Consider the following 21,413-nt stretch of genomic DNA (forward strand, 5'->3'; position numbering starts at 1 on the left):
TAGATGTAAAATGGACCGAGTAAAGACTATAGAGTCAGTCCAGGGATCACAGTAAATATGCTGACATCTCTTCTTCATCGCAGTACTGGAAACCTGAGTAGAACATGACAATAATAATAATAATAATAATAATAACAATTATTATTATTATTACATATTTTAAGATAACAAATTCAGATTTAACATCTGCTAATAAATTAATAACTTTGTATTATGTCAAGGCCTTTTTAAACTGGGCATAAACAGTGAATGCCAGAAATGGGGAATAAAAGGGACATTCAATCCCCTGTACAAAAGACAAAACAAACAGTATGCCAGCTATAAAATAGTCTATTCTGAAACTGTTGTATTTGATCACTTTTCAAATAAATAGTGCACCCAAAATAGAAAATTCTGTCATTAATTACTCACCCTGATGTCCAAACCAGTAAGAGCTCCCTTCCTCTTCAGAATGAAGGTGACTCCTTTAGAGTCGACCCCTCATCAATACTGCACTTTACAAAATCATCACTTCACATGTGGAAGTCACCTGTCCCCATGGAAAAACTTGAGGTACATAGCCTGACTCATTGTCATTAATATATATGGTCAGTCAAATATATATTTGATTTTATAAAGTAAATTTAACAGATAAATCTTTAACTTGATTTAGACAAATATGTGTTTATGCCGTTTAATCAAGTAGAAGCAACGTCTTATTTTGTGGTTCATGTGTTGTGATGAAGACGAGCCCCACCAGCTCGCCTTTGGGGAAAAGGATGTGATGGATTTCTTGCAGAAGCACTTTTGTGCAAGGTGGAATTTATTAACAGTTCCAGAAAGATTGTCCATGGTGAAGAATATTTACAAGTGCACACAAAAATGAAAAAAAAAATCCAAATTACCAAATAAATAACAGGAGTGGAAAAAAAAAAACATAAAATCATCCAACAACAATATATCAAACAGGTATCCACAGTATACAAAGGGGATTTGTGTTTGTTTGAAGCCCCGCAGTAGCACTCTTGCATCAACTTGGTAAACAAGTACAGTTTCCAGCTTCCAGCTTCCAGTTACGCTGCGCCAGCATGACCAAGCTGACATCCGTTGATTTGGTTTGGCTGGTGTCATGACTGACCTCGCCCACACAGACAAACATCACAGAGACGAAACGACACGACAAGTGCAGTGTATGAAGTGATAGGGAAATATATACAGACAGAGCAGAGAGCTGAAATGGGAGAATGTCCATGTGCTGTCAGGATTGCGCCTGTGTAATGTACAAAGTAATATTGATTTTTTTGTATCTGTACTTGAGTTTTTTTATTACAGACAACTTTTACTCCACTACTAATTAAAATGTATACTTTTAGTCTGATACATTTCCCCGAATCATATTTGATGCTTACTACAAAATAGTCAGAAGTCAGAAGAATACAAAGGTTTGACGAATCAGTGGTCTGGTGTTTGCAAGTTAGACTCCTAAAAACACCTTTGTTCATGTGCAAACAAGTCCACACACAACTACAGTTTATTTCATTTTCCACTCAAGTCCATTCTTTGGTGTGCGATAATGTGATAAGTGTTGTTGTAATGATGTGATCTGACATTATGGGGTACATCACCAAATCTCATACAGAGAGTGCATACATGTGATTTATTAGTTTATTAAAACTCTTGTATTCCAGGCTTTCTAAATTGTAGATGGCAAAATGCTTTTGTATTCCTATTATATCTATATAATTTAATATAGTTAAAATAATCAATATAACACAGATTACCATTTTCTGCAGATATCAGCATTATAACACATACAAGTTCAACAAAGTTAGCAATAAATAACTTACATTTTATGTACAATATTGCCTGTTTTTGCTAAATTTTGCCAATGAAAATAGCTCCAAAAAAGGTCACAGCACTGTTTTGAGTCTCTGAGGAAATGGACGGTTTTTACTTATTGAGTGAATCAGCTTTTTGAACAATTTGGTTGAATAGATCATTCAGTGATTCACCCATTAACACAGTCAAACACTTTGTTTCTGAATGAATTAGCTGTTTTAATGAATCGGTTGAATCTCAATGACTCACTCATTAACAATCACTTGCTGTCACCTGCAGGCGGTTTTAATTTCACATTGTCACATCCACACAAGGAGAGGAGAAGACGGGTAAGTATTTTCGTGAAGCTTTATTAACATAGGACTTCAACAGAGCTGGTAAGTGTGGTCACAGACGGTGAATCTTCAAGCACTGATCAATAGGTGAGTTCAAGCACAAAGCTAGGCCAGACAACAAAGAGTCACTTCCCTTAATCGCCGTGTCTGAATCTCCACAGAGTCAAAATACGGTCCACAAGGAGCAGGCAGAAGATCCACAAAGAGTGTCCATGTAATCTTGATTCCAGCCGGTGAGTGAATGAGTGAGGTGAGTATTTAAAGGTGTGGTGATTGCTGGTGCAGGTGCAGGTAATCAGTATTCAGGTGACGGTTCACGTGAGCGGTGCATGGGAGATTGAGTGGAAGGTGACTGGCAATGGTGACTGGGGCTGAGGGAACGAGCTGAGGGTGTGACACACATTTCAGCTTTTTTTCTTTACATTTTAAATCATTGCAAATAACAAATATGTTGTGCCAGTGTCGTGCACTAAGTAACGATAATGGTTTAATATTAGCAAATATTATTGATTTTTTTTTTCAAATGTTTCTTTGAATAACATGACTGTAATTTGAACATATGATTGAATATAATTTTTTTTTTTACTTTTCATTAAAATGCTTACATTTGTCTTTTTTCCCCTTTATTTATTTTGCTGCTTTTTACATTTTGCATTTACTTGTATTTTTACTATCAATACTTAAGTACATTTAAGATTAAAAAGTGCAATAAATATCATGTACTTTAAGACTTATAATTAAGTAATATTCTAAATGGTGACTTCAAATACCATATTTTTTGGACTATGAGTCGCACCTGAGTATAAGTCGCATCAGTCCAAAAATACGTCATGATGAGGAAAAACACATATAAGTCGCACTGGACTATAAGTCGCATTCATTTAGAACCAAGAACCAAGAGAAAACATTCCCTCTCACGGCTGTAGATGGTAATGTTTTCTCTTGGTTCATGTCAAATTAATTTTGATAAATAAGTCGCACCTGACTATAAGTTGCAGGACCAGCCAAACTATGAAAAGAAGTGCGACTTATAGTCCGGAAAATACTGTAGTCATGTTCTGGTAAAGCTGGGCATACACCAAAAGATAATTGGGCTGATTTTGGGCTGACAACAAGAGATGGAGGATCAGCTTGTTGATATGTGGCAACAGCACGAATGTTTAAACAATGTGTTGTGTAAAAATTCATTCCAAACACTATCATTGCAATTTCTAACTGAATATCGCCTTCCATTCTTATTCTGAAGTCTCACAAGATTTTGAAAGATTTCCTGTATTCACAGTCGAGACTCTGGAAGAAAATCTGTTTGTGTGTGGTGTGCGCTCACATAATGGCACACCACACACTATAGGAGCAAAACGGTTAAATCTAGAATTTTTTGACCTCATGTTTGTGGTCTATCACATTTTGAAAATCTTATAAGATTTAAAAAATCTGTCGGTGTGTACCCAGAATAAGATGTGTACTTTAACTTGAGTATAGCTTTCAGGTACTTTATACACCTCTGATACACATGCTTTATAAATAAGGTCCATAATGTCCAGAAACTGTCATGAAGCTCATTTCAATGTTCAGTGAGGAATCAACTATATTCATGATAAAAACAGAATTCATACGTTTCAAACATTCATCAGTTTAAATCTGATTTCAAGTTGATTTGTCTTTGTGTTTTATTTTGTCTGCACAAAAACAACAGGAAAATAATTGACGTTTTCAATGAAATATGTTTTTGATTATAATACAAATGATTGACACGACAATTAAAAACCGATTTCAATCAGCAGAAATGTAGGTTAAGAAACGAGAGATAACACATTTTCACTCAGGAGGAATCTCACACACACTGATCTTTCTGTCCATATGATGATTTATTACATACATTTGTTCTGATATGTCATGAAGTTCAGCTACACATAATAAAGAGAAAATAAAAGACAATGTTACCGATTTATCTTCTTGTTTTGATTCATCAACACAGTTTCACTGATGATCCAATATTAACACCAAACCCAGGATAGAGCGGCTGATTGAATGTGGTCTGGACTGTGTGGATGAGGCTCGTTGTGTCAGAGACGCTGTAGAAGGACAGAGTTCCTGCGCTGTGATCCACAAATACTCCTATTCTTCTGCTGATGGACTTCACGGGGAGATCAGTCTCTCTTTTATTGTGTCTGAATATGTATCTGTCAGAAGAGCAGTGCAAACTCCAGGAGTGATCATTACGTCCAAACACACACTCATCACCCCATTCCTTCCTCCTGATGCTCTTATATGAGACTGATATATCCACACCATAATCTCCAGTCCACTCAATCTCCCAGTAACAGCGTCCACACACACTCTCATTACACAACACCTGATGTTCATCAAATCTGTCTGGATGATCAGGATACTTCAGTTCCTCTTCCACACATGTCACCTTTTTCTTATCCTCAGACAGAATGAGTTGAGTGTTTGCCGTGTTTGGATCCAGTGTGAGAAAACAAACCCCTGAACACAAGAACAGAGACATTTATAACACAACATAAATCACAAAAGCAGTGTGTGTGTGGTGTTTGTTTGTAGACCTACATTTCTGTAGTCCTGGTGTAACCCTGTATTCTCCTCCATGATCCACACTATAAAAAACACACAATCAGTTAACAAACAACATCTAATTATATTTTCAGTTAGATGGGTAAAGTTTGTGAGTGGACTTTGAATTTGGCTTGAGAAAGTTAGAACAGAAAGTTTTAACAGTTTTAACAGCTTTCAGTTAAGAAATAATTTTAATTTAGTAAAAGTTTTAAATAATTTTAGTTTAGTAATTTTATAGATTGATTTTTTTTCAGTTGTTTCAAAGAGATTGAACTGGTCAAAAGCATAGATATTCTGCAAATACATTTACATATTTATGTGCAATACAGTTAACTTTCAATTGTACTTTTGGTATACTTAACTGGTATACTTGTACTTAAAAGTCTACTAAATTGGAACAACTTTAATTGTGCAGAAGTAGTGCTAAATTATTACTAATGATATACTTAAGTATATTGATTGTGCTAAAGTGGGACTATTGCTAATCCTTATCAACATTTTAGGCTCAATATTAGGACATGTATCATGCAATAAAGAAATATTCAAAATATTCAAAATAAAGTTTATTATGTTATATCAGCAAGTCTTGTGTGGTATGTCAAGAAATATCGCCACCTTGGAATAATAAGGTCCTATCTGACATTTTTGTAAAAATTGAGTTATTTACATATTCTTATTCTGTGACTCCTAGTGAAAAATAAATACACTTAATTGTACTTCAAATATATTTATTTCATGATAAGTATAGTTAAAAATAGATTGACCACACTAGATGTCCACACTAACTGAAAATACATTCTAAATGTAGTTATTTCATGCTCTCATCAAGCAAACTTGGTGCACTACAAATTTGTTTGTAAAATACTATACTTTTTATGAATATATATGCATATATATATATATTAGGGCCGGGACTTTAACGCGTTACACAAAAAATAACGAGTTAATTAAGATTAATTAATTACAGAAAAAAAATTCCCACATCTTTAATAACTTATTTTTGCACCGCGGAACGTTTCTCACTGGATGAGTTTCGGCGGACCGATTATACTGAAGCACCAACTAGCGTTCGCATAACACTGCAGCACATCGAGCCTCAAGTATCACCTCAACGCAAAACATATAGCAGCTAGCGTGGACTTTACACTTTATGTTGAACTATGTATTATTTTGTTGGTGCAACTGGCACTTTATATTGAACTCTTTATTGTTTTGGCCAAGGTTAAAGAGTGTTGGACCTCTGAAGCAACAGAGAGAGGTTTTCAATGTTCTGAATGTACTTGACAGTATTGTGTTTTACTTAAAAAACAGTTTACAGAAGGTTCCAGCACCTATAAGCTTTCTGAAATATACTATTTCTAAACTGTTTCTAAATATGCTATTGCTACACTTAATGGCAAAAATTGCACTGGTCTGCTAGACTTGGTTGAACAAAAATAAACAATATTTTGTTACTTACGCTTATGTATTCAGTCATTATTCAATGGTATACTATAAATCCATGTGAAAAAAATTACTTCTCACTGTTCTCAGGTCAAATATTTATATGCGATTAATTTCGATTAATTAATTACAAAGCCTCTAATTAATTAGATTATTTTTTTTAATTGAGTTCCGGCCCTAATATATATATATATATATATATATATATATATATATATTCATCTTTAAGAAAGTACACTGGTTAGGTTCTAAATTATATCTCCAACATGTTTAAAACTTGTTCACACATACATACCTACATAAACTAACTGGAAGGAACCTTTAAAAGAGGACGCTACTTCATAACCCCAATAACTTGTCCATGCTCACTCAGATGAGTGAAGCAACTCATCTTATGATCCTGTAACTGTATGAAGGCCATATATTGCATGTCTGTGGGGATTGTTTGTAGTGTATGTTGTCATATCATATTAAGCTAAAAATAACTGTTGTTCTTTAATGTTTAATAACTTTTGAACTGCTAATCCTATCTGAATGCTTTAAAAAGTGACGTAAAAATATCCTATTTCTCTCATTTGGATATTCAGAGACACTATAGTGTACTTGATTACGTTATCATATTTTGACCAACATTGATTCGTCAGAAGAAACCAATGCATTTAGTTCCTCTGAGCCAAACAGGAACGATTTTTGACACTTTAGTCTCACCCCCGTGCCCAGATTGGTTCAAACTGTCCCATATTCCACCAATAAACATAGGTTTTGGTCTTTTGAACTACTTTTTAATATATTTCTTTGGAATTATGGATGAACACAAAGTGAAAATCTGTTGTGTATGCATGAATATAAACAGAGAAAACTCTGAAAAAGCACAGAAAAACATGACAGAGTAATTTGAAATAAAACAAATAAAAAACCAAGGATGAAACAGTGGTACATGTTTGATAAAGCACTGGAATTTATGTCTTCACGTCGCTAGGCGATGTCCCGGTAAAATCAAGCCTGACAGATTACAGCCAACGGATCGATCATTTATAAAATGTATATTAGGTAAATAGTTCTTTTATAGTTCACAAAGATAATTTGCACTATTATTTCTGTTGCATGCTGAATATTACTTACCCATTTTGTGTGTAGTTTGTACTACATGCTGGATGCACAGTTTGTGTTTATTGTTCACACTCAGATTTAAAATATATTTCTCAGAAGAAAAAAAAAACTTTTTTGTTTTAATATAACACTCTTTCCATTTTCTATACTCCTTAAATGTTGTTGGACACATCTCTGTTGTTAATAAACGAAATTAGCCTGTTTTTCACATAAAGCAGTATTGTAATAAATGGCTATAACTTGCTTGGAGAATGTTTATGTAAACAATATTTTATTTGGAAGTGTAAAACACCCAGATACAACTTTCTAAAGAAAAATATCCAAAGTTTAGGAGTTTCTGTTTGACTACACAGTAAGGAATACCAATTGTTTTGCATAGTTTAATCTGTTGACATATTTAACAGACTTTAAACAACACAATCTATAGTATAGTACATTTTCTTTACTGTACCTTCTATAACTTTTTTTTTATATATTTTCACTTGTTCAATAATTTGCTGATTAAAAAGAGACCAACCTTAGGTCTATATTCAAAAGCATTAATGAATTCGAACAATTTAAGTTTGAACAGTGCATTTTCACATCTATTTTCAAAAAGAGGGGTGATAGTTAAGAGGTTAAGGCAAAGCTTTTTGTTTTCTGTCTTCTTAAATATCCCGTTTTAACTCTGAATGAAAAACTGCTGCAGAGAATTCAGTGCATGCAGGGAAGTGAACAGATTCACAAACTATCTATTTAGACTGTTTTCCCAATAGTTTGGTCAAGTCTTTGAACAGAATCAACTCAAAGAGTGATTCATTCGCAAACAGGGCATCACTTGTGTGCCAGAAAGAAAGAGATGTTACACTTGAAATAAACTATGCACTTGTTAACATGTATTGCACTTGAAAGAAGTAACGAGGAATGTCACCCAGCATACCATAGTAATAGTTTACTATTGTCATTAGAAATTTACTCAAATTAGAACTTTCTAATGTACTCTTAAAAATAAAATATTTGCAAAAAAAGTAAGTGTAACAGAGTAAATGTAGCTCATTACTAACCACATCTTGAAGATTTGAAAGGTTTTAGGTTAAAGAGAAAAGGTTCTAACTTTATTTTTACAAGATGAAATGTGTCTGTGAAATTTCAGCTCAAAATACCCCTTTTTGAGTGGAAGCAAATACGACCATTTTGAGTGGAAGCAAAACATTTTTTTGTTTTTATTAAACATAAGCACAACCCTTTTGTTTTTGCCCCCATTTTTCATGAGCTGAACTCAAAGATCTAAGTGCTCACTAACACAGATTTAGACAGATTTGTGAACGATATTTGAGAGAAATAGGCCTTTAATGTACAAAAAGAATTAGATCTTTGAGTTCAGCTCATGAAAAATAGGGGCAAAAACAAGTGTTGCATTTATAATGTTGTTCAGTGTGTGTATATATATATATATATATATATATATATATATATATATATATATATATATATATATAAACAAATAGCCACTGAGAAGTTAAAATGGTAAACATTTTAAAATCTTACTGCTGTACATACTTGAGTTTGTCCAGTGAGCAGTTTGGATTCTGCAGTTTTTCTTTGAGCAGCTTGACTCCTGAATCTTCTGGGTAATTGTAGCTTAGATCCAGCTCTCGCAGGTAAGAGGGGTTTAAACTCAAAGCTGAAGATATATAACGGCATCCTTTCTCTGTCACCATACAGCCAGACAATCTACAAATACAGCAATGGTGAACATGGCATTAATTGGACAATTTAAGCCATGGATTATTTCTATATGGTCATGTTTTAAGGTTTAAGTCCACAAGCCTAAGAACATATATTGTGTTATAAATACATTTCCCCTTATTATAAATGCAGAAATCTGTATGTCAATTTTATATATGTACATATAATTGATAAATTTACATTTGACATCACTTTCTACTGTCCTACGTCTGACTTTTTGTCTATCCCCAAAATTGCATTGTAGCTGAATAAGTGAATATATTACATATTAGACATATTAAGTCTCCTAATTAACATTAACTTTGTCATTGTTTTGTTTCTTTAGTTATTATATTATTATTATTATATTTTATACACAATTTTCTTATTGATCTTGTATACAAAAAAAACTTAATTTTCACACTGCTTCTTTTGCTAACTTTGCTAACTTTTGCTGATTTGATTGTCATTTTCTTCAAAAAGCAATTAATTTGGTCATGTTTATTTCACTCTGGATTCCTCATTCTTGTTGCATTTTTAAAACCAGAGAGACACCGAAAAGAATTGGACCATGAGATGCCCCGTAAATTAACTGTGTCATGCTGTAAATCATATAAAATTACATTGCAAGTGTGGCATAGCCAAGAGCCGTGGGAATGGAGCGAGGCTGGTGGAGTAATTGGAAATGAACGACACCTGCGACACTCACCGGTCTCGCATCCCACGGAGGAGATTGGAAGGATACAAAAGAGGAGCGATGACAGTGAAGGACGAGAGAGGACCAGGCCTGGGATTTATTTTATGTTTTGATTTTGTTTGTGCGCGGCAGTCGTCCGTGAGGGAATTTCGCGCTGTTTTTGTGTTTATTTTATTATTAAACGTCATTTTGATTGTCTGCCGGTTCCCGCCTCCTTCCCACGAAAGAAATTTGTTACAGCAAGCTTTACAATTTGATAAATATTAAATAACTAAATATTTTGTTAATTTATTTGATTGAAAACCATTTATCTCAGAATCTCCAGCTGACAGTTTGGATTCTTCAGTCCATCAGACAACAGCTTCACTCCAGAATCTTTCAGGTCATTGTTACTCAGGTCCAGCTCTCTCAGGACAGAGTTTGAGGACTGCAGAGCTGAAGATAAACTTTCACAGGACTGAGCAGTGAGATTACATCCACATAACCTGTGGAAAGAACAAAGCAAACAGCTATTTTAGATTTTAAATGTAAGTTTCAGTAATTCAGTTCTTTTTAAAACACCTGTTACAGCAATGCAGGGAAGGAAGAGTGGATCCAGTTGCAGCAAGTTTGTATTTATAGAAATTAACAAGGGAGATTGTATAAAATGGTAAAGACAAAGAAAAACAAAAGCACAACGAAACCGCAAACATGAACCATGACCTGAAGAAGAGTATAAATAAACAAGATAATAAAGAAATGAGCTAGACATGGGACAAACTAATTAGTAACTATGGAAACAAATGATAACATACTTAGGAACCATGGAAATAAATTACACAGAAAAATAAACACAACAAACTAGATCTGAGATAGAACAGAATGAAATGAAGATTCATTCATTCATTCATTGTAGAAAATTAGCTCAAAAGAGAAACATATTAAAATAATTTAAATTAATTATAATTATTAATTACAGCTGCCAGAAATAACTGTGGCAGAATTAATATTGCATCTGACTAATTTGTTCGTCCAGAAAAAGTTAAGTGTGTTTTAACAAACATACAGTCTAAACAAACATACATTTAACTAGTGGCTCTATCGTTAAGCATGAATAAAACAGTATACAATACAAGACAATATACAGAATAATGACATGTTAGGGAAGGATGATTTGAGATGAGATTAATTCAGAATGAATCTGCTGCGTGGTTCTGAGGTTTGATACGTACAAATGAACCAGAGGGAACATACACCTGCTGCATGTTGCATAAAACATTTAAAAAAATTAATATGTAGGAGTAAGAGAAGAGCAGACATATTGATAAATCTGACGATGCAGAAGAGAACTCAATTCAGTCTGGTTTACTGAGTGCAGAAATCCGAAGCATACACACAGAAAGCGTGTCTCACAGCGTGCGAGTACTCTTTCATGTCCTATAAACGGAAAATTACACACAAAATGATGTTGAATTGTCCCTTTTTGACGAGTATCCATGTAAACACAGTTTATTTGTCTTAGGTGAACATAAACAGTAGGGAGAACATTGCATCCATTGCAGCTGTACATTCGGTTTAAGGGATAAGATATAGCAGCCTAATTTAGTTGCTATTGTCAGAGTCATTGATGTTAACCAAGCAACAAAAGACAGGCAGATAATTACGTACTGCTCTTGACTGAAAAACTTAAGTAGCCCTAAAGATTAATCTACATGACAACTAACTCTCATTAGAGTATTAGTATGCTCAAGAATGGAAGTTGACATACTTGCAAAGACACTTATGGTCAGTTTATCTGTTGGTTGATCATCAAAATAAAGTGTTAGCTTATATTTACAGACGCAGATATACTAATATTCTTTTGAACGCTAGTTGATATGTAGTTGCAGAGTTACTTATCTACAGCTGTCTAAAGGGTACCATCAAAATAATCAAACTGATATTACAATAAAAGTAGTTCAAAGCAAATGTGTTATAGTACACATTCATCTGATCTGATCTTATGGCTGTTTGAGTAAAAAAAAAAAATATTATTATTATTACTACTACTTATAATTGGTCTTTGACTGCTTTAAGTAAAGTAGCATCAGAAAAATGGCAAGATATGAGACTTATAATACATTATAACTATGAGAAATATAATCCATTGTAAAAGTGGATGCAGTGTGTTCATTGTGTTATAAATCATGACACCCTTAAAAGCTATAAACACAAATAAGTAAATATTATAGTATATTAAAACTGTTCTTATGAATATTCATGAGATGATACAGTATATTATAAGGTGTTTTATAAGGTATTATGCATTCATTATAATGCTTCATAGAAAGTGTTACCAACGCTTGTCTTTCTGTTGCACTAATAAAGTCTATATGCTTCATATAGAGAGCTGTAATATAGATTGCGCTTTCTCTTTCCGTTTGCTCTGTTTAAACACCGAACGTCAAATTATTTTATGCCAAACTGTTCATTCTTGAAGCAAACTTATTTCTACTTGGTGATTGAATAAACTTTTTTAGACTGCTGCTTGAATTGAATGTGACACATCTGGTGTGTGTAAAATCTAATCCCTGCGAATTCTCCTAAATGCAGCGCTGTGTTTTTGAGTGTGTGATTAACATTTTATTTTGATTAGATAACCATGCAGTGTTCTAGAATAGAAAAACAAATAACATGTCAGAGTACACATACAATATCCATGTGTAATATCAATGCTATGACCTTTAAATATGATATTTAATTATATTTAAAGACATTTAAATATGTTTAACTTTAACCATGATTGTTGAAATTAAATGATGACAGCTGTATAACTATTGTTCCTTGCTAGAGTGTGTTAATTTTAACATTTACTATTACTAATACATTTCATTTTAAAGTTTTTTCTTTTAAAATTATAAAACTATAAAATAACTTTAATGATCAAAATAATAATTAATAATGATTCATTTTAGTTTTCATATCCAATGTACTATCCCTTGATTAAACTGTATTGGCCAGTATTGTCCAACCTAGCTTTTAGTATCAGTAAAATCCATTACTAGTTGACCTTAGTCAAAATTGCTACAAAAACTACAAAATCCAAGATAATACTTATGTAAACCACAGTAAGCGATGTTACTCTGTTCTAGCTTTGTTTTCCAGGCTTTGACACTGCAGATATTGTGGTCTGCCTTGGTAGCTGTAACACTAGCAAATTATACATACATTTTAGCCTATCTACATCTTCATCATCCACAGTGACCTCTACAATCATCCAGCTATCACAAAGACACTCAAAAACCTCCTCAGGTTTAGTTAGTTTAGATCATTTAGTGTGTCTCACATGCCTGTCCTGCTCACTGCCAGAAATTTGATTCAGTTTTATTGTCCCATTTTGTTAATTTGGTTACAAAAAAAAGAAAAAAGCACACCTGAAAATTGTAAATGTGATCGTGTTTTGTAAGTGGAGTGATTATTTTCAGTGTTACTTACTGAACTGATCTGGATTCTTTAACCACAGGTAACAGGTTCTGAAGAACTTCATCTGCTGCATGTTGTGCTCCAATAAACTGTTTCAGATCAAACACATCCATCTTCTGTTCTGATGTCAGCAAAACATAAACCAGAGCTGACCACTGTGAAGAGGAGAGTTTGGTTTCTCTTATTTCTCCAGATTTGAGGTAATCTTGGATCTCCTGCATCAGTGAATCATCACCCAGTTCATTCAGACAGTGAAACAGATTGATGGAGTTCTCTGGAGAGCGATTTTCTCTGATCTTTTGTTTGATGTGCTGAATTGTTTCCCCTTTGTTGTAAGAGCAGCTTCTCGTCCTTGTAAGTAGTTTTCGTAAGAGAGTCTGATTGGACTCCATTGAGAGACCCAGAAGAAAACGCAGGAAAAGATCCAGATGTCCATTCTTACTCTGTAAAGCCTCATCCACAGCTCTCTTATTCAACTCAGATAATATATTAGATTTCTTCTGATTAAAAATCTTAGACCACAGACTTTGTTTCGTTTGATCAAACAAATTGATGTTGTTGATTGTAAAGGAGAGGTGTGCATATAGAGCTGCTAGATGTTCCTGAAGGCTCAGATGAACAAAGCTAAAGACTTTCCCCTGATATAAGCCCAACTCCTCTCTGAAGATCTGAGTGCACAGTCCTGAGTACACTGATGCTTCTGTCACATCAATGCCACACTCTCTCAGGTCTTCCTCATAGAAGATCAGGTTGCCTTTCATAAGCTGCTGGAAAGCCAGTTTCCCCAGTTTGATGATCATGTCTTCATCCTTCTCTCTCTTCTCATAGTCCTTCTGATGTTTGATATTGGTCTGAAGGATCAGGAAGTGTGTGTACATTTGAGTGAGAGTCTTGGGAATCTCTCCACTCTCTTTTCGACTCAACATCTTCTCCAGAACAGTGGCTGAAATCCAGCAGAAGACTGGGATGTGGCACATGATGTAGAGGCTCTTGGATGACTTCAGGTGTGAAATGATCCTGTTGGACACACTCTGATCACTGAATCTCTTCCTGAAGTATTCCTCCTTCTGTGGATCATTGAAGCCTCGTACCTCTGTCACTCGATGGACGCACTCAGGGGGGATGAGATCAGCTGCTGCTGGTCTGGAAGTGATCCAGATGAGAGCAGAGGGAAGCAGATTCCCCACAATCAGGTTCGTCAGAACCACATCCACTGAGGCTGATTTAGATATTTTGCACAGTTTCACTTTTCTCTTAAAATCCAGAGACAGACGACATTCGTCCACACCATCAAAGATGAACAATACTTTATGTTCCTCAATGGATATTTCCATTTCTTTTATTTCAGGGAAAAAGAAATTAAGAAGATCTGAAAGACTGAGTGTTTTGTCCTTTATTAGGTTGATCTCTCTGAAAGGAAGTGGAAATATAAGCTGGACGTCCTGATTCTTTTTCCCTGCAGCCCAGTCCAGGATGAACTTCTGCATTGAGACTGTTTTTCCAATGCCAGCGACTCCCTTTGTCAGCACAGTTCTGATGGGTTTGTCTTGTCCAGGTAAAGCTGTAAAGATGTCATTGCATTTGATCGGTGTGTCCTCTGTTGCTCCTCCCCTGGACTGTGTCTCAATCTGTCTCACCTCATGCTCATTACTGATCTCTCTTCTCTCACTCTCTGTGATGTAGAGCTCTGTGTAGATCTCATTCAGCAGTGTTGGGTTTCCATGCGTCACTGTTCCTTCATACAGACACTCAAACTTCTTCATCAGATTTAGTCTAAATGTTTTGAGGACTTGGCTGTGTAATAAAAAAAAATCCAAATTATTATATTAATAATAAACACAGTGCCTTATATATTCCTTATCATATCCTTAAATCATATCTATTACATAAATAGAACTTCTTTGGCTCTCAACAGAGGCGGATGCATTTCTCTCCCTCTCCTCCCCTTGCCTTCCCTGCTTGCTCTCTCGTCTCGTCTATTCTGAGAGACTCTCTCTGCACTGCTCTCCAAAACTGGAAAACATGGATTTGATTTGATCGACTGGTCTCTCAACGTAATTGACCTCATCTTCTCGACCAAAAGCTTGGGTTCAGGGGAACCTGACTGCCCTGCTGAAACGTTCGCACCTTGCTACACGATGGATGCGTGGGAGAGATGGCGGGTCGTGTGTCTGGCGGCTCTTTCCGTGGAGGACATTGAAAACATCTACCTATTCGGAACCATGATAACATGTATTCTGCTGATTGGACTAGGCTTTGTTCTAGGTTATCGAAAAATTCAGGAAACGGGAACAGCTGTCAAAAGCCTCACAAGGCTGCCGGTCATGATTTGGAGTCCAGAATGGACAAGAGAGTGACCGTGAAATTGGAATGCGGCTACATGCCCCCAGACCAATCAATTGGTATCTTATCTTCCTTTGTCTACCTCTACCAGCATGCCAAAGTCAATATTGGAATAACAATTCTCTCGGAGGAGCACTGCAGTGAGACGCTCTTGCGTTCTTCCCCCTCTTCCACAGACACCTGCTGATTGTTGACTCTGTCTAGGACCTGACCAAGGCTGTCTCCATGACGCTATCACAATCTGCAGACGGAAGCAACTAGATTGAATCCCAATTCTCCAGGCCTACAAATACACATACTCTTACACACACACACACACACATATGTACTATATACAGATATGCATTCAACCCCCACCCCCCACCCCCCATCCCTCACCTTCGCCGCTTTGTACCGCCAGTCTGGCAAGCGAGTAGGGCTGATGGAACAGACGGCTGTTTGCCTGCGATGGATTACCTCGACCCCCCCCCAATTTCCGTCCCCAGTTGCAAAGTTGTGTGTTTGTATTGATTATGTGCTTTGTTGCTGAGGTGTTTTTCCTGTTCTCACACTGTAATCCCAATAGGAGCATAGTCTGGGTGTTGTTTTTTTCTCCTCACTTCCCTAATGTTATGCTGTATTTCTTCTTCAATTCCCAATCTTCCTGTCCTGTCTACCCCGTTGTCATATTGTATGTATGTATGAACAGGTTAGTGGCTAATTTCCCTGGTACTTGTAACTAGTGACAATAAAGGGCTACTACTACAAAATGTTATACCTGAGACCAGGCCGTGTATCTCCACTCTTAAACTTTATTGCCTGACCCATAGACACATGTCTTTTCACAGACAAATAATTGGCCTCTGGATCTGATCGTTTCTGTTGAACTGAGCTGAAACAGAGAGAAAAAAGGTTATTTCTTTAAACTACTGTAGGCAACAAATCAACAATTTAATCACTTTTCACTTTACAGAGCACTTTATAAAAAATTCCTTTATGCCAGGGCTGTCAAATAATTTTAGGTTGAGGGTCAGATTAAAGAAAATGTCCCCTTATGCAGCCTGAAATGACTTTTAAACCTTGTACGATTGCATTAATGTTAACCATACTAATTACAATATAATTCACAAGTAAGCAAAGAACATTTTTCTTAAGATGATATTTGGCAATATTGTTTAGGATGTGCAATTTAAATCTCTCTATATTTTTGGGGAATTGTTTGATAACAATTAGACTGTATGTTGCTGAATGTGTTTTTGAGCTATTCATTCAAAACATTAATTCATAACGACTTATTCATTTAGAAATGAAGTGACTGTCTCTGTGTGAAGCCCTCTGTAAGCTATGCTCTAGGGCTGGAGTCGACACCGGAGTGAGCTCTGGGGCTGGAGACGACACTAGGCTATATTCGGGGATAGGAGCCCTCCCTGGGTGTACTTGAGAATCTGGAGCCCCTGAGCTTAAATGGGGAGTCAGGAGCCCTTCTTGGGCTGAATTGGGGACCAGGAGCTCTCCCTGGGCTTAACTGGGGGTCAGTGGCCCTCCCTGGGCTAAACGGGGGTTCAGGGAATTGCTTATTAGATGCTGGCACCAGAAGGCACTCTGGAGGAACAGGCACAGCAAGGCGCTTTTAGGAGCTGGCACTGGAGTGAGCTTTGGGAATGGGTGGGCTTGACGGCAGGATGGTTCTGGCAAGGGACCGAACATTCCCCAGACAACTGAAAATCCCTTTTCTCCAATATAGTCCGGTGGTGTCTGGGAGGTCCACGGGGTGATGGGAGTAGGCCCCATGCCAGAACAGATGACTGAGGGTGTCATCATCCAACATCGTCACCATGGTGAGCTTGCAGAACTCCCAGGCATACTCATTGAGATCTATGCGAGCTAAGGCAGCAAACAGTGCGGCAACCTTTATGGCCACAAGGGTGAAAGCAGGAAACAAAAAACTACTCTAAAAATGGAAAAACAAAAGCATGAAAAAGACGCCGCTCACTGTTTTGTGTTAATCCAGTATTCTGTCACAGCTGGGCTACAAGGTATTTATTTTAGAACACAATGAGGGATAAAGGCAGGATAACACATGGAGACTCAGGGGTTAACAATCAATACCAGAAAAACACTAACTGAAAGGATTGGGGCTTTTTAAAAACAGGATGACAAGGAACTAAGAAGAGACAACTGGAATCAAATTAACCATCAGCACGAGAACGAAAACTGTCACAGAGAGCAAAACACACACACAACATGGAATTGTATAAAATCAATACAATTTGTGAGTGCGGTGGTATTTTGGAAAATGGCACTCTTACAGGGCTTTTTTGCCTCAGCATCCTAGGATGTCTGGTGTATTTCGTAGGCATGGTGCAGCCCAAATAAATTAACAATTTGTTTCACTTTAAATTACAAATGATATATTGTAGTGAATCCACTTATTTACTTTAAAAATATTGTTCTATTTATTATTTTGTATTATTGTTTGAATCATCGATTGGCCCGGTTTAGAAAATCTGTGGGTTGTATGTGTGAAGAGTGGGGCGGGGCCGAGAGTGTAGTGATTGGGAAATGAGCGACACCTGCTCCACTAACCGGTCTCGAGTCCCATGGAGGAGATCGGAAGGATACCAAAGAGGAGCGACGACAGTGAAGGACGAGAGAGGACCGGGCCTGGGCTTTATTTTGTGTTTTAGTTTTGTTTGTGCTCGGCAGTCGTCCGCAAGGGGCTGTTGCACTGTTTTGTGTTTATTATTAAATCTTTCATTTGAATGTCCGCCATTCCCACCTCCTTCTTCCCGTGATTGTGAAGTTTGTACTCCATTACACTGGTGCCGAAACCTGGGAGGAAGGAGCGACGTGCTGCCGAAGATTCTTTGCCATTGCGGTGAATCCGCGGTGCCATCGAGCCGGAGCGAGGGAGTGTGCCCCTGTGGACGCTCGAGGCAGTGGGCTGGAGTGAGTTGCCAGGGATGGAAGAACTCAGTGCCGGCTGCCCGCAATTTGATGAGTCGGCGCCGTTCACCAGGGGGCTGGAACCTGCTGTCATCTGCCAGAATGGGGAGGAGCTGGGAACGGGGGACTCCAGGGTTGGAGTAGAGTCCAGTCTCAGGATTATGTGACGAGTGGGGTGGGGCAGAGAGCCATGGGAACGGAGCGAAGCCGGTGGAGTGATTGGAAAATGTGCCACTCACCGATCTCGAGTCCTACGGAGGAGATCGGAAGGATACAAAAGAGGAGCGATGACAGTGAAGGATGAGATAGGACCAGGCCTGGGCTTTATTTTGTGTTTAAGTTTTGTTTGTGCAGAGCAGTCGTCCGTGAGGGGCTGTCGTGCTGTTTTGTGTTTATTTTATTATTAATCTATCCAGAATGCTGAATCCCTGACAATTTTCAAGCGACAGCTGAAAAATCATCTCTTTCAAAACTACTTGGCTTCATCATAAAAAAAAAAAACTACAACAACCTTTCTCTTTATTTCTTCTTCTTCTAGCTTAAATGTAAATGTAAACAAACTGCTGTTTTCTGACTACTAATGCAGCATGTAAACATTAACAGATAACTAAGTTATACCTGAGTCCAGGCCGTGTTTCTTCACTGTTGAACTTTATTGGCTGAAGCATAGATGCATCACTCTTCAAAGACACATGGCTGAGCTCTGGTTCTGATCTTTTCTGATGAGCTGGACTAAAAAAGAGAAAAAATGCTTTCATTTCTTTAAATTACTATACCCAACAAATCAGCTGTTCAGATATCATTAACTTAAAGACCACTATGTAATCATTTACTTCACACTGTTTATGTAAATATAAAAACTAGCGGTGCTCCGATCAGGATTTTTGAGGCCGATAACCGATTGTCGATCACAGTAAGCAGTGTCTTCCGATCCGATCACAGATACCAATCTTTTTAAAGCCTTCTTTTTATCATGTAGAATTATTTATAGTGATGTTCCAATCAATATTTGTATACATTTACTCAGGACCTGAATTTCATTTCTGAAAAATAATTCCTCTCCTAGGTGGCTCCTGTGTGAATTTTTTTTTTTTTTTGATGGGTATAGGGGGCCATTTAAAAAAATAATTGTCACGTAAATGTTTGATCATGCACTGTATTTTTGTTTTTACAATCGTGTAATTGATGCACAATAGCTTACACAGCACAAGCCTGATTGTGTGAGCTGTATGTCAAGTTCTGTTTCTCATAATCTGTTTGGAGTGTGTATGTAGTCCTTGTGTGGTACAGAAGCAGCACAGACTGTACCTTTACACAGGAGTGGATCCTGATCCACGGCTGTTTTCCTCAAACACAAGATTTATCCATTATTTTGATTTTATATCCAACAATTTCAACAGTGTGATTCTTTTTTTGCACAGTACAGTAATATAATCTTTCATCAACTGTTCAATGTGTTTTACTTTGGAATTTACTTTATATATTAAGTTCAAAACATTTAAACTACTTTTACTTCTTACCTCACATTACTGTCTTTCTTTTGCATTTAAATCTTTTTTACAAGTAATCATAAATAACTTTAATTAAGAACTTGCCTTATTGACCTATTTAAAAGAGATCTTTTCCTTTAAACCTAGCCAAAAAATAAATAAAAAATAGAATATGTGTTGGCTGTTGTCACGATCATTACATGGAGTGCCCATGAACTTTTGTAGAGGGCACTCCAATCAGGACATTTCCACACTCACCACCAGATGTCACTTGGACTCTAGCACCTCTTATCTGTTGCACCACACCCTAACTACATTTCCCATGAGTCTCTGCATCACAATCACCCTGCCACACCTGCACATCATTCCTCAGTCAATCTCCTTGCCACACCTGCACCTCATTTACACACACATAAGCAGCACCCTCACTCTCACTCTCTGCGAAGTCTTGATTTGTTGTGTCTGTCATTTCCGAGCGTTTTCCTTGTGTTTGATCTCTCTGTACCTGACCTTTGGATTGTTTATACCGACTCTGATTCTCTGCTGCCTGCCCCCGATATCAGCTTGTTCCTGTTTTCGATTCTGGTTATCCCTATATACCTGACGCCGTTGCTGATCATTGCATGTCTGACCATTCTCATTAAAAGTTCTGCACATGGATCCGAACCTCTCTGTCTCATCATTACAGCTGTGAAACACTGTAGAATTTAATTATATGAATTAATGGTGTAATTACTAAATGTTTGTGTCAATGCTTGCTCATATTTACCGTAAACAATGTACGGTTACTTTAATTCAGCACATGTAGCGTAGCTAAAAAAATAGCTTGGTGCAGAATTTTTCAGAAATCAGAACGCAACCCTGTGTGCAATGTGAACGTTTTAATCCATTAATATGAGCATGGAAAAATAATTAATTAATTACTGTGAACCTGGCGTCTATTATGTGTGTGCGCTGTAAAGCCCCTTTCACACTGCATGTCCGACCCGGCATATTGTGTATCTGTGTGAAAGCATCCCGGGATTGATTCCAGCATTGAACCCGGGTCAGGGACCTAGTAACATTGCCGGGTTCAACCCAGGATGAGCACTGTATGAACAGAAGCCAGATCTAATGGTGTGTCGAAGTGATAACGTATTTATAGTGATGTTCCAATCAAGATTTGTATACATTTATTCAGGGCCTGAATTTCATTTCTGAAAAATAATTCCTCTCCTAGGTGGCTACTGTGAGAGATTTTTTTTTTTTTTTTTTTGATGGGTATAGGGGGCCACAAAGCACAGAATGTATTTCTTGTTGAAAACACATGAGAAGATAAGTACCATACTACAATAAAATTTCATACAAATGATATATAACTCAGTTATACCTGAGTCCAGGCCGTGTTTCTCCACTGTTGAACTTTATTGGCTGAAGCATAGATGCATCACTCTTCAAAGACACATGGCTGGGTTCAGGATCTGATCTCTTCTGATGAACTGAACTAAAACAGAACAGATTTAAAACTTTACGATGAGAATCATCTCA

The 21,413-nt window shown here is 36.8% G+C and overlaps 2 protein-coding genes across 8 annotated transcripts in view; both read right to left on the bottom strand.

Moving 5' to 3' along the window:
• Positions 1 to 21,413, bottom strand: part of LOC113065937 (GTPase IMAP family member 8-like) — a 167,696-nt gene that overhangs the window by 138,330 nt on the left and 7,953 nt on the right. The window lies entirely within an intron of this gene.
• LOC113065817 (NLR family CARD domain-containing protein 3-like) overlaps positions 3,998 to 21,413 on the bottom strand; it is a 25,669-nt gene continuing 8,253 nt past the window's right edge. For 6 of the 7 annotated variants that reach the window (XM_026237374.1, XM_026237364.1, XM_026237356.1 and 3 more), the window contains 8 exons: positions 21,256 to 21,369; positions 19,015 to 19,128; positions 16,229 to 16,342; positions 13,141 to 14,922; positions 9,999 to 10,172; positions 8,823 to 8,996; positions 4,725 to 4,771; positions 3,998 to 4,643 (listed from right to left, as the gene is read on the bottom strand). In XM_026237374.1, the coding sequence (XP_026093159.1) occupies positions 4,123 to 4,643; positions 4,725 to 4,771; positions 8,823 to 8,996; positions 9,999 to 10,172; positions 13,141 to 14,922; positions 16,229 to 16,342; positions 19,015 to 19,128; positions 21,256 to 21,369 (3,040 nt within the window). In that variant the 3' untranslated portion in view covers positions 3,998 to 4,122. The remainder of the gene's footprint in view (positions 4,644 to 4,724; positions 4,772 to 8,822; positions 8,997 to 9,998; positions 10,173 to 13,140; positions 14,923 to 16,228; positions 16,343 to 19,014; positions 19,129 to 21,255; positions 21,370 to 21,413) is intronic. The other variant, XM_026237396.1, reaches the window with a different exon arrangement.

Source organism: Carassius auratus, chromosome 4 (genome assembly GCF_003368295.1).
Source record: "Carassius auratus strain Wakin chromosome 4, ASM336829v1, whole genome shotgun sequence".
NCBI classification, from domain to species: Eukaryota; Metazoa; Chordata; class Actinopteri; order Cypriniformes; family Cyprinidae; genus Carassius; species Carassius auratus.